At 32.7% G+C, this 13955-nt stretch overlaps 1 protein-coding gene across 1 annotated transcript; it reads left to right on the top strand.

Annotated features, from left to right (window-relative positions):
- The first annotated feature begins 3174 nt into the window (after positions 1 to 3174).
- Positions 3175 to 13955, top strand: Shc (SHC-adaptor protein). The gene is made up of 9 exons (XM_085947145.1): positions 3175 to 3663; positions 3846 to 3916; positions 5633 to 5867; positions 7738 to 7901; positions 8843 to 8974; positions 10098 to 10288; positions 11488 to 11594; positions 13319 to 13441; positions 13569 to 13955. Exons 1-9 carry the CDS (start codon positions 3568 to 3570, stop codon positions 13707 to 13709), a joined length of 1260 nt encoding a protein of 419 aa, XP_085803271.1. The 5' UTR covers positions 3175 to 3567; the 3' UTR covers positions 13710 to 13955.

The following is a 13955-nucleotide window of genomic DNA, read 5'->3' as shown; positions in this document are numbered from 1 at the left end:
TTAAAACAGAAATCAGTAAAACAATAGTACTCATGTTGATTGATATAATGTTTTCCATTATATAAAATCTTTTCCGTGAGAAATATACAATTGAAACAATAATGTCAACAAGTAGCATTAATGTATTTAAAATATAACCGCTCTAATATTATCGGTCGTATTGTAACGTAGTATCCCATTCATAGAGCATGCGCCATGCTGTCTACGGGTCTTATCTTGCGCCTACGTAGTTCAACCACGCTGGTCTACGCCACTCTACGTCGCTTTTAAATGACTCTCAATTTAAATACCTACCTATCGGTTTGTGCATATTATTTTATTTTTTTGTTGTTATAAATGTGTTTTTTCGTCCTAATTTCAGCTGAAGAAATACCGATAGTAACATTATTAATGTTTCTATAATAATTTTCGTAACAATGCTTATTCTACAGGTAGGTATGCGTTAGGAATGTTGACAGCTCTATCGGGCTACAAATCTATCATCAAAATATTCCGTTTCAAAGCATGTTAATCTTAATTATTAGAGCGATCTTAATAATTATTAGAGAATGTTTGTTTAATCAAACTTGTATCTACTTATATATTAAATTTAATATCTCGTAATTTTATTATTGAAATCAATATTTCACCTAAATGATTTAAAAAATCAAGAAAACTTTTTATAGAACGGTGTTACCTAAGTGTTGATTATTTAATCCAGTGGTCCACAAATCCACAAGAATGCTAGATCTACGAGCGCTGACACCTATAAACATGGCCCCCACAAAGGGGGGGCTGACAGGGCTCTAGCCTGGGGGCCCGGGCTCAGAAAGGGCCCGGCGTGACGAGTCAACCAGATAAGTGAGACAAACACAGATCACAAATGTGCTCTAATAGTTAAAAAAAAGTCGCCTGCAGCGCTATTTTACTTCAATAATATTAATAATTTAAAAAAATTTGGTTTTACGATGCAATTTTTAACTGTGCCGATACTCGACAACTCCATAATTCTAATAAATGTACATATTAAAACTACAAAAAATCGCTAAAAAATACACTTTAATTTTATCGCGTACGCCATTTAGAAAACACTACTGCAGTGCGTTACACTGCCTTCTCCCTTAGCGATATGTAGGGGGGGCCGCCAAAACATCCTAGCCTGGGGGCCCGCTTCAGGATGTGCCTATAAATAATAAATTGTTGAACCTCAACAACACGAAAAAAATTAAGGCCAAAAACAAACTTTTATTACGTCAAAACGGCCAAATAATGTGCAGTGTAGTTTTACTCTTGAAATGTTATGTAGGTATCACACTGAAGTCACCTCACACACGAAAAATATTTTTATTTTCTGAATTTATTTTCTATACCCCGCGCAGATATACCGCGTCGATCGCTTTCTACATTTACAGGGTCGAACGCATCTTCATATTATGCTAGAAACATATTACGATTACGTCACGTGAACGTACGTGAGGTATGATCGCGCCGCTGGTAAAAAGTATCCAATGTTGTTTTATGTCTCCCATCCCATAGCACATTTTCAATCAAAAATGGATATGTCAGTTAACAAAATATGCCAAAATGCATCAGTAGTCACCTCACTCGTATAACCACTACCACCCAACACCAACAAAATCACGTGCTCCAAATTATAAGTAAATTGACAAATGTTTTTGTAGGTTGCCAGCTTTTATTATTGAATGTCCTAGTAGTTCTAACATGTAAACTTACCGTAATGTGTGCTCACATTGATTCGAATCACGTGACCTCACGCATCCTTGTCTTTGGTGATTTGGTTCTGTTTATGTTTCAAAATTGACAAAATTTTGATTGAAAAGTAGATAAGTAATAGTAATAATTACAATATTGGTTCGCCTGATTATCACGATCGATTATATTATTTTTGTACTAGGTACTAAACTTGAACTAGTGTATCTTCCTAAAGCACTATACCGATAGAATAAATAATATGCGTTTTAATTAGAATTAAATCTCCATTGAATATTTAAACTCCCCGTGAAAAATTCTTTTTTGCTCAATCGACAATTAAGTGAAACTATATGTAATTTATTCCTGAACTGTATAATAAAATCAATAAAATTTGCCCGACTATGTATTATCCTTTTGTAGTTGTATCATGGACGCATTCTCTCCACGGTTTTTTTTTCTTGGAAAAGCAGTCAATTTTTTTTTAGCTCTTTTTGCCAATCCGAACAATTATTAAGCTGGCAATTAGAATGTTTCTCCCCCTAACCGCCTTCGATTTACGCCCCGATACCCTATCCACCCTCCGCCATTCGCGCAAAACGATGCAATCTAATTCAAAGTTTAGCTCCATTATCTTGAAAATCAACGATACCTACCAATGTTTGTATTTCATTTCTTATTGGAAATCGTTCATGCGAAATCTATTACTCATTATTGAATGTTTTATATTGATAGCGTAACAATTAACAAAACAAGTTTTTGAAGAGCACGTATGTAAGCCCCAGATTTAGAATACCTATTAAACCACCACAAAATTTTGTAAAAGTATGTATCGTCACGACATTATTTATTTTATTACGTAGGTATCAAAATAGGTCCACCAAAAGTAGGCGATAATAAATAATTGGACATGACACAAAAAAGTTGCAGATTTTATATTATAAATTAGAAATTATGGCAATATAAAACTTTTTTAAAAATAAGAAGTATCTTAAACCGTAATTGAATTTAAATTCTTGCACGCATTCAATGTCGTGAGTTAAATAACTTTTAAACCAAATCGTATGTGGATCATCAAAGTTTTTTATTCAATATTTTTAATTAGGTACCTACTACTTAAACTTGACTGATTATAATTAATATTAATAACTACATAGGTAACTATAAATTTTAGTTATTTGTTCTTTATGACAGTATCGAAAAGCTTTACATTTATACAACTTATTTGTATTTCATAATATTGTCTACGAGTCATTAAATAAAATACATATATGATTTCTGAATTCATTATTTAACTTTTTTACTAATATGTTTCAGTTTTTAATAATATTAAATCTTCTTACTTCATGATGAATGTTAACGTAGAGTGCAGACGTAGACATTGTATAGGTAAATACGTCAATGTTAAAATAGCGGTTTAAGTATCCAATATGTTTAAGTTTAATCGCGAAATTAATAAGGAAAATATTTTCATTGGTATGACTTAGTTTACGTGAGTGGAGTGGACATTCCGGCAACGTTGTTGGTGTTGGTGTGTCAAATGTCAAATTTACATGACAGTCCTAAAAAATAAGTTTTTTGTTGCTTATACTCCCTTTCGCATCCGCATAGTATTCTATTTTATACCTAGTATTATAAATAGTTTATCTTCTGACATAAAAAAAGTACACACTCACATCACGAACAAATTTAATACCACTTCCGTTCAGTTGGGAATGTTTAATTGTCAATAATGTGTGTACGGCGTGACTCATGTGCGTAGGGTGTAAATTGTTATCAATATCAAGATAGACGTGTATTGTGAGTACGTCCTGATGGTAACATTGAATTTAAGATGTGATTATTTCTCATTTCCGCGTGCATCTAGCATAATCAAAAATGTCTGAAAATGCTTCATTCATCGCAAAACCAGCTAGAGGCTGGTTGCACCCAGATTTATTGGTCTCCAAGGATGGCATCACTTATGCAGTTCGGGTATAAAACAAATATGTTAATTTATTAATAATTATAAATAAATCGGTAATTTTATAGTACACCATTTCATTTTTGTGGTTGTTGTGTTAGGTTTTGGCTTGATTTTTGGTCCCAATAATTGTAATCAATGTGATATTCACACAATATAAATGTAATCTGAATTAAATCAAATATTTTTACAGTACATCGGTTGTCTGGAAGTAACTACGTCTATGAAAAGTTTGGATTTTGAAAGAAGATCTTTGGTAGCAAAGTAAGTAAAACTGTATCTATAAATTTTACAAAATAAGTAAATCTCAATATCAGGTATTCTAGGAAATACTAATATTTAAATAAGTATATATTATATTATATAAGAAGTGTTTTTTCTGTAATTATGTTCAATGCTATTCATAAATGATTATTAACCTCAAACCGTTGCCAGTGTGGTAGATAAACCATCAAACATGTTTTTTAATTTTTATCTTAAAGCGAACATGTAACAAACAGGTACCTACTCTTATATTACTTACCACAACTCAATTATTGTATCACAAGATTACAGATGTTATCATTAACTTTGAAATCATTTTGTTACTATTCAACAATTTGACATAGGTATGCAGAAAGTAGCCAGTCCACAAAAAATTAAATAAATATGATATAGATCAGATGCGAGAAGGTTTTCTCTACGTTCTGCTGAAAATAGCCAAGCTGCAAAAAAAATTGTTCTTGAAATAAAATACTATTTTACATACAATTTTAATATCATGTTGTTAAAGTCCCATTATCTCAGCTCGACATTATTGTGGACTGGCTACATTCTGCATAACTACGTTCAATTTCAGTTCAATTAACAGAATAGTTTATCCTCGTGTTATATAAATAATCATAATATACTTCAGTCTATTAACACATTCGCGGACATGGCGTCTATAGACATTGTATTTTGTGAGATGTGATATGACAGGACGTCCATTGACGTCCTGTACTGTGGAACGGAATACGACACGACGTTTATGGAAGTCATATTTTGGATTAAAACAATATTCCATGTGACTTGTGTCACGGTGTGAACATATTTTCATTAGATAGTGTCGTATCTTCAAACTCATTTCTATATATCGTCACTGTTCTGGCAGAAGACACTAATTCGAAAAAATGACATATTGAGTTAGTTTTACCAAAATGTACCTTATTTCAAACTTTACCGTCTGGAAACCTTCTTAATAAATAAACAGTCTTTATTTTAAAGTCATCCTTTTTATGATTACTTAATAAACTCACATGATAGACCATTTCAAACATTTTAACAACGTCAAGGTCAAATTACTCAAAACTAGTATTCTCCAGTTAGTGTGTTCTGCCAGAACAGAGATGATATATTATCTAAATCGAAAATTTTAATTTTAATATGTGTCATAATATGAATACGTGTATTAATTAAGGCGCTAAGTACCAAAAAAATAAAAACTGACATTTTTATAGAAAAATGTTCTACATACCAACGCCAATAACTTCAACTATAGTCTAAGTGCCTCAAGCAAGTCAAAAAAATACAGCAAAATAATTAAACCTGTCGACGTTGTAAGTCCCGTTGGCGTGTTTTATTTATAATGGTGTAAGTAGCACTGCAGTGGTCAACGGCATTCAATATAAGATAGTTGACGATGGTGTGTTGACACTTGCAAGTTCTTAATACCTAAAATTATAGAAGCTGCCGTGATTGCTTCACACTGTAAAACTACATTTTTCAAAAGGTCTGCTTCATGAAATTTTACTGCAATGACTTGGTATTTTGTAACTACAGGCAATACTACTTTTTGGCACTTAGTGCCTTATTTAATACACATATTCATATCACTAACATGTGTCTGTGAATGTGTTAATCACACATAAACTACCTAAATTAATTATAATATATAACTCTTTCTCAATTCAAACTATTATATATTTTCAGTTACTGTATCCTGAATGTTATTTTTTTTAGAGAATGCATTAATCGAGTGTGTGAAGCAGTTGGCTTAAAAAATGCTGACAAAAAGCGCAAAGTAGACAAAAGAGTGTCTCGAGCAATCGCAGACAAGCCCCGTATAGACCATGCGGGAGCAAATGTCTCCTTAACCATATCAAGTAAAAGTCTCTCACTGAGCACATTGGAAAGAGGGGAAGTAATAGCTAGACACGACATGCCAAGAATATCTTTTGCCTCTGGTGGTGACACAGTATGTATTACATTATTAAATAGATCGTCCATTAAATGTTTTCAAACGACCCCCACCCCACATTCGTTAATAGTATTATATGTCAGTATAATGTTCTCATTGAATATTTTATTCTCAGAAATAAATGTGTTTATGTTTTGGCAGTTTTATGATGTCAACCCTACCCCCCGTTGCAAATCATCACATTATAATTTATTAGACCTCTTAAGCGCGAACCAAATTGAGGTGCATGTCGCCGACTATCACGTGAAGTCACAGTAAGCTGCCGCTACGGGAAAAATGTGTGTAATATCGTTGTTCTTGGTGTTTAAAATGTTATCAGACTGATGCTCCCATCCTGTAGCACATTTTGAACCTTTAAACAAACATTATCAGTTTGAGAAATCTACCGAAATCACTAAAACAACTTTGAGGGGTCACCTCACGTTGAACTGCACGGTGTCAACACCTGTATGATGTTTTTAACGTTTTTATTATATTCCACATGCCTACACTTTTTGAATGTCATGTCAAAATCAAGTTTTTTTGTTTTTAGCTATTAGCACTATGTATTTTCAATAAGAATGTTGTCTATTATCTATGGTCTGCAGGTTGGGTTCTGTTCAAAATATTATCTATGGATGTCATGCCGCAAGTATTTTAACGTACGCACACGTAAAAACTGTTAACATTAATTGAAATTAGCATGCATAATTAATAATAATTCAAATTACTAATATATTATAGTAGGCACTCTTCATGTGAATTTACAGAGATAGTAATGGTTCAAAATTTTCTGCAAAATGACAAAACCATAGACTAAATTTGTCACCGCGACAACGTGACAGTAGGCAACATGCATCATGACATGCACCTCAATTTGATTCGCGCTTTACCGCCTCTTAGCTTGTGTCATTCATGAATAACTCCTAAGCAATGGATTACTGAAATGTATGCTCATTTATTTTTCTGTTTGTGAATCACTATTTTAACTAATACTAATTTATTGAGTGACTCGATCAATCAATGGAGAAGAGTGGCAACCCAGCTAAATATCTAATAATGGACATAATAATCGGATGTGGTTTGGAAACACTAAATTAATGTGATGAAACCCTCTTCACAAAGCTATGCTATAAACATGTTTATCTCAAATTGTTAATTTCATGCCTACTCCACTTCTCCGCTGACATCCTCAGTCATATAAAAATTATTTACAAACATTTATATAAAAAAATATTTTTATGAAAAATATTAGTTCAGTAGGCGCTCGGTAATCCGGCGTCCACCAATCCGGCACGTCCAATAGTCCGGCATTTTGCAACTCAGCTCTCCTGCTCTATAATCCGGCAGGTTTTTTAAACTACCGGATTACAGAGCGGAGAGCCGTTGCTTGGCAGTTCGGTGCCCGACCCGATCTGTGATAGAATTATTTCCTATAAAAATCCAATAATCCGGCATTTCCGACAATCTGTGCATAGGTGAAAAAATATGGGTGCCGGATTACCGAGCGCCTACTGTACTTAAATGTAGTAACAAACAAGCAGGTGTAACCATATTCAGGGAAAAAATTGACAGTTTCGCTAGAAGTAGCAACACGTGGTCTTGTAAAATGTTATTTTGATTAAAGTTAAAAAAAAAATATATAATATACACGTGGCATATCCACGTAAAATACATGTAAATTGCTGATAATGTTTGCAGGTATGAACATGCATTGAGATTCAAACAAATGATTCTGCATGTACTTCACAGCAAAAGTTTACAAACTGTAGTATAATTTGTCTTCAAACATTTTATATGCATTGGGTCTGGGCTTTTTTAATAAAATACTTTCTTTCTTTCCTGCCTTATATATTGTTTTTGCTCAATATTTTTCGGTGATTTCTAGGATACCTTGGACTTTGTAGCATATGTGGCAAAAAATATTCATAACTGGAGAGCGTGCTATGTAGTGGAATGCGGGGGAGGCCTTGCCCAAGATGTAATATCAACGATCGGCCAAGCTTTTGAGTTACGCTTCAAGGAATTTCTCACAAAACCTTCAAATGTAGCGTAAGTCTTCACATATTTTTTTTATCATTAACTGTACACCATTTAGTAAACCTTACATACAATCTAGAGCTAGAATAAAAAGAACTTTTTATATGCCAAGTTTTTAAATTTTCTGTTGAATCATATAAACTTGACAATGCTATGTATTAATAAAAACTTTTTTTTGTACTTGATAGAAATACTGAATAAATATAGAATACTGAAATGTCATTTTGACATTTCATATTGATTTCCATAGTAACGAATGTATATATTAATAATTTAGTTGCTAGGACCCCCTTTGTGTGGTGTACTTTTAACGATTTTTTTCCGAAACATACAAAACAGAATTAACTCAAAATAAATTCAATTCTGCTTAAAAATGGCCAAAAGTATTAAAAGAATGCATTGTCGTCGTGTTCTGATATATTCTAAAAGTTTCAAATGTCTAGATAGTCGGAAAGATAGTTAAAAATCTTTAATTGTCCAATACAAATCTTGGACAAACAAGAATACGAGCTAATAAAAACGTGGTAAAATAGATCAGTATCCTTTATTAAATTTTCGATGAACCCATTTACACTCAGAAATCATCCCTACCATAAATTACAAAGATGTTGCAGAGACCCTTATTTTATTGAAATAGATCCTAAACGTATGATAGTGATTTCAATTAAAGGTCCACTAGAAACACTAATTTTCATACAAACTCTGAACACAGTCCAGGGTTCAACGATTTTCATAGGAAAATCATAGAAGGCTCCACCAGGACGAACATTCAATACCATTGATAAATAATCACTTTAGCCATAGTTACTTGGCTCAGCAAATTAATAGTTAAAACAAGCGCTCGCCAAGCGTTCCAATCCCTATTATTTATTTATATATTATATATACTTTTATTTAATACAAAATAATGTTAAATATTTATTGTATAATATAAATTATGATCGATTTCATAGAAAGACCCTTCACGGCTTCCGTCACGGAGTAAAAGAATATTACAACGATCTTCCGGGGAAAACGCCTCCCGACCTACCGTCATCTGAATCGGCGCCACCTGTGCCCCCGCTTCCAACCAATAATACTCACAGGTAAAAACAAATCATTTATGCTTAAATATCTCTGCATACTTTAATTGTTAATGTAACACAAGTTATTTAGCTTATTTCGATTATGTAAATGTAATATTACTTCATTCTCGGTTGACATTGAATTTATCTAGCGGCTATTTTGTGCCTAATATTAATATAATTCCTACTTAAACCTAATAATCTACCAAAATTCATCACAGTCTTTTGTATTTTAGCTATCGTGGTTTACGGAAAGGTAAATTGACTTATTGTAAAATAGAGAATTTTTTATGCAAGTTAAACGTCACATAGAGCTTTTTTCTCTGTAATGGTAATAGTGATAATTTTTACGTAGATACGCTTTTTCAAATGTATGCTTATTTAGAATACTTATTAGTCATATATTTTATTCCATCAAATTTATTCTTAGAATATTCTTGCATTATGTAGAAAATACACCCAAAACTATCCATAAAATCGTTTCAAATTTATTTATTTTTCATAATCTAACAACATCAACAAAGCTTTCATAAAAATGATTAATTATTATATTATAATCAAAGATATTGAAAAAGAACCTATTATGAAGATGGAGCCTTTATACAAGTGAAGCTGAAAAAAAGGTTACTAAAGCGGAATGATTGATTTACCTTCAAGACATTTCACATTGCAAGTTCATTTGTGGATAATTTCACACTTCTACAAAAGTTTTAAATTTTAAATAACACTGCATAACACCAAGTCGGCATTTTAATTTTTTTTTTACAAACATCGCAGCGACAGATTAATATTTTTTGCTATTGTTTCTAATTCAACCAAACTAAAAAACATCCGGGAAACATCAATTATTCTTATACAGGAAATTTGCATTACTCCCTCTTTTGGAGTAGCTCAACCTCGTAGATTGCAATGCTTGTCTTGCACATACAACTTTGACATATCAACATATTAAAAGAAGTCCACCTACCAAGATACTAATATGTATCATTATTGCAATAATGTACTATTTCAGGGTATCATTAAATCAGGTGGGTGTTATCAAAATGATTGCATTTCTATAATCAATTGTACGCACTCGAAGGCTTCACAAGATACTAAATTGTTGGAATATTTTAATTTGTGAAAATGAAAACTTTAAAAACAGCTCCCGAGGCGCGCCATCTAGCTTAGCGTGCAGTCTGAGTGGAGGCTTAAGTACGGGTAACTTAATTGATCTGAGTAGCCCACCCCCCACGGGCCCCTCAGCCCCTCTCCGTGAGCACAACTATGTCAACGACACCTCTCTGCTTACTACCCCAAACATTATCCAACCTCCACGTGATGTATTTGGCATGCGTAAGTTTTTTTTCTTTGACAATATCAAATTATATTTATATCTCAATTACAAATTACAAGTAATAATATTAATCACCCTCTAGCACACCTCCAAATACAAAAAAAAACTTTCAAATACATAGGTACCTACCTACATACAGTGAAACCTCAATTATACATTTTTGAAGGGACTGACAAAAAGGGAAACAAATTTTATACCTATTTAAATTTGTTTTTTAATAAAAGTCAAACAAATTGGCTTGGAGTATATTATGTCAACAGCTTATTTAACCTTTTCGAGAATGTTATTTTTCTTTTGAACTGACAATGTCTTTCTTTGCTGAGACATTTCAACAGCATACCAAAAAAAAATAACACAAAACAACAAACTTATATAATCGCAATTGGGTAAGTTTAGTATTTGGCACTGTAGAATTCTATGAATAGAATGCACACATGCAACTGCCATGCATGATGTCATGCATTGAATTTAATATTATGTTCAAATAAATTTGATTTTTTATTTTAATGTAAATTCAATCGAATTTAGATTATTTTAGATGTAAATTACGAGAAATAAAAACGTAAAACCAGGAATGAAATGTACTAAAATTAAACGGGTCTGCAGAAACTACACGCAAATACATACTAGTAAAAAAATATCTTCGAGTACCTAAAATCGGAGTTCCATTGTATTATCATTCATATTTTTGTTGAATAGTTCACAATTCCTTACATCGCTGGCATCACATAGAATATTTTTAATTATCACAAAAATGCAGTAGGTAATTAATTTTATAATATTATTTCAGCACTTCCCACACAGTTTTATTTGGCTTTGAAATTTCAATATAATTAATTATCTTTCTTGATTGCAGTAATATTTATTCAGTGGTTACATTTGTTTAAGTAATACTAGTGCCTGGTGCTTGAATTTTTGTGGTATTTTAGGTTGTGAAGTTTGCAAATCTATATAATTTACAAAATCCTGCATTTTTAGAATAAGAAACCCACACAAAGAATAATGTTTTGAAAACCTTCAATTCTACATCGAAGGGATAGTTTTCTAAGATATGTTTTTTTTTTCAATAGTTTATCGATTAGTTAAAAGATAAATATTTCTAGCTTCATAGCTCTATCGTGTTATACTATTATGTGTACCATTTACTCTATTGTTTGCCATATTTAAACATAACATAATTATGGTTTTCTTCTTTTAGAACCTTTTTCCACTGCGATTGAAAAGTTAAACCCGGTGGAACAGCGTAATATTTTACAAAATGAACCGTGGTTCCATGGCACTGTCAGCCGAGCAAATGCCGAACAGGTAACTAGAATGCGACAAGTTTAACTTGAGGCTTGGTGGCGGCCCTCGTATTGTTATCGAAGTATTAGACGATATTATTCCCCACTTTCTTGATAAACAGAAATATAAAATACAATTACATTTCGCATTTTTTCCTCATTGAGTTGGGATATTTTTAGTTATATGACAACATTGAAATGTTATCGCCCCGATTCTTTCGTCAACATTGTTAATGGCCTAATAAGCTCTTTTTGTCGTTTTTCTTCGCAGTACAAATTAAAATCTTCCTCATAATATGTATTACTTTCCAAAACTTTTTGCATTATTAATGCATCTAAATAGCTTACAGTAGACACAAATAAGAAATGTCAAATGCTTTCAAGGTGAGCGGAAGGACTAAACTAAACGCGATAGGTGATTTTTGTACACCAATCTGCCGTACACCAAGATAAACTTTTCGCATTCTATTTCTACAAACAATACATTATCGAATGGCCACCTGATCATTACTCGCTAGGTGTGTCTTTAGCATCCGATGACTTAAGCCAGTGGTCGCCAACTCATTAGTCAATAGAGCCAAATATCAACGGTACAACGATTGAGATTTCTTTAGAGAGCCAAATTTCTTAAACTTAAATTATATACGTAGGTAGGAGGTACACTGTTTATTTACTTAATAAACTTTATTTAGTTAAAGTTTTAAGTCTTAATTAAACTATAGGTAGGTACACTGAATAAAACTGAATAGCATACGTAACAATGATCTTATTTATTAATAAAAATTAAATTGTAAGCTAGGTATCCATAAAATTGAATCATGACAATGACTGACAAACACTCAATGTGAATAATGGCCTTATATCTCCTTGGAAAGTTTGGGTACGTCAGGTTCGTATGCTGTTGTTTTTAATTTTAAGCACAATTCCAGGTTCTCATCAATAAATCAATTTCTCAATTTACTCTTGATTTCCTCTCTTAGAAATCTTTTTACTAGCCACAAAACTTGCAATATTAACATTTAACATTAAAAGATTGTATTCAGTACCTAATTAAATACAGAACTTGATTTTTCTTGACTCTTCTCCTCAACTACTTTCTTCCTTGCATCATCGACAGAATATTTAGTGCGAAATGACGCGTGTTTAGTTGTAGTGTCTCTCTAAATTTGAATGCGCCAATTTTACCCGACACATAATACAGGTCGGTGGTAAGCCATTTAAGTTTTGAATAAACGCGAAAGTCTCGGTCCATTCAACTTTACATTTACGGTTTTCCTCTTCCATTTTCTTTGCTTCTTCTTTGTAGCCGTGTCAAATATGGCAGATAGAATTTGTGTCAGAGCCGCACTCATGGGGCCAAAGAGCCGCATGTGGCTCGCGAGCCGCGGTTTGCCGACCACTGACTTAAGCCATTAAACCACTTACAGAAGTTTTGTAACCAAGACAATCTCTTTCTGCCTACACATCTGCTGCCTTCTTTTTAAATCATATTTATCATGGCAGAATATTTATGTCCAAGGTAGCAGCATTTCTGCGTTTGATGGTAGCTATAAGATCTCTTGGCTTATTGACTCGTTTTAGACTTGGGACTCTTTACTCAATTGAGTTTTTCATTGTACACTGACACAGCCGAATATTGAAAATTTACTACTGATGGTCCATTTCTTTGACTCTCAGGTTTCGACTCCGCAACTCCAACAGAATGTATTATTTAAATAATTACCTACTTTTTTTTTATTTTTGCAGTTGGTCGTCAATGATGGAGATTTTTTAGTTAGAGAATCGCAAGGCTCTCCCGGTCAATATGTATTAACTGGTGTCCAACAAAACTCTCGGAAACATCTACTCTTGATTGATCCGGAAGGGGTGGTATGAAAATCTTTATTAATCCTACTAGCTTCAGAGATTTTATCCATATTGATTACCGACAACTTATGCAAATGCATCTGAAACAATAATTCCGCTAAGTATCTTACTAATGTTATGTATTTTTCAGGTTAGGACTAAGGACCGTGTATTTGAGAGTGTGTCTCATTTGATTGTCTACCACTGTAAAAATGAGTTGCCTATCATCTCTGCAGAGAGCACTCTAGTCTTACGAAACCCGATTAAGAAAACTAAGTCACCAGCATTGTAAATAAAAATAATTTAATTAATGAAATAATCAGTACTGATGTTAACTCATAGTTTTACAAAATTTAAAATGGATTGAATGCCATAGTGGCGATGTTATCCAACTTCCTTATTTTTCATCTGGTATGATCACGACTAGATTGCTTACATTTAAAACCTGTTGGTGTTTGAACCTACACAAATGAGATGAAAAGGAAATTTTACAATACAATAAATTATGTGGAAGACTCTTACATACTTTATTATCAAT

Source organism: Rhyacophila brunnea, unplaced genomic scaffold (assembly GCF_057557595.1).
Source record: "Rhyacophila brunnea isolate RB1 unplaced genomic scaffold, BYU_Rbru_1.0 scaffold_2, whole genome shotgun sequence".
Classification (NCBI taxonomy): domain Eukaryota; kingdom Metazoa; phylum Arthropoda; class Insecta; order Trichoptera; family Rhyacophilidae; genus Rhyacophila; species Rhyacophila brunnea.
Note: the sequence above shows the minus strand (reverse complement) of the source record. Positions and strands in the feature narration are given on the sequence as shown.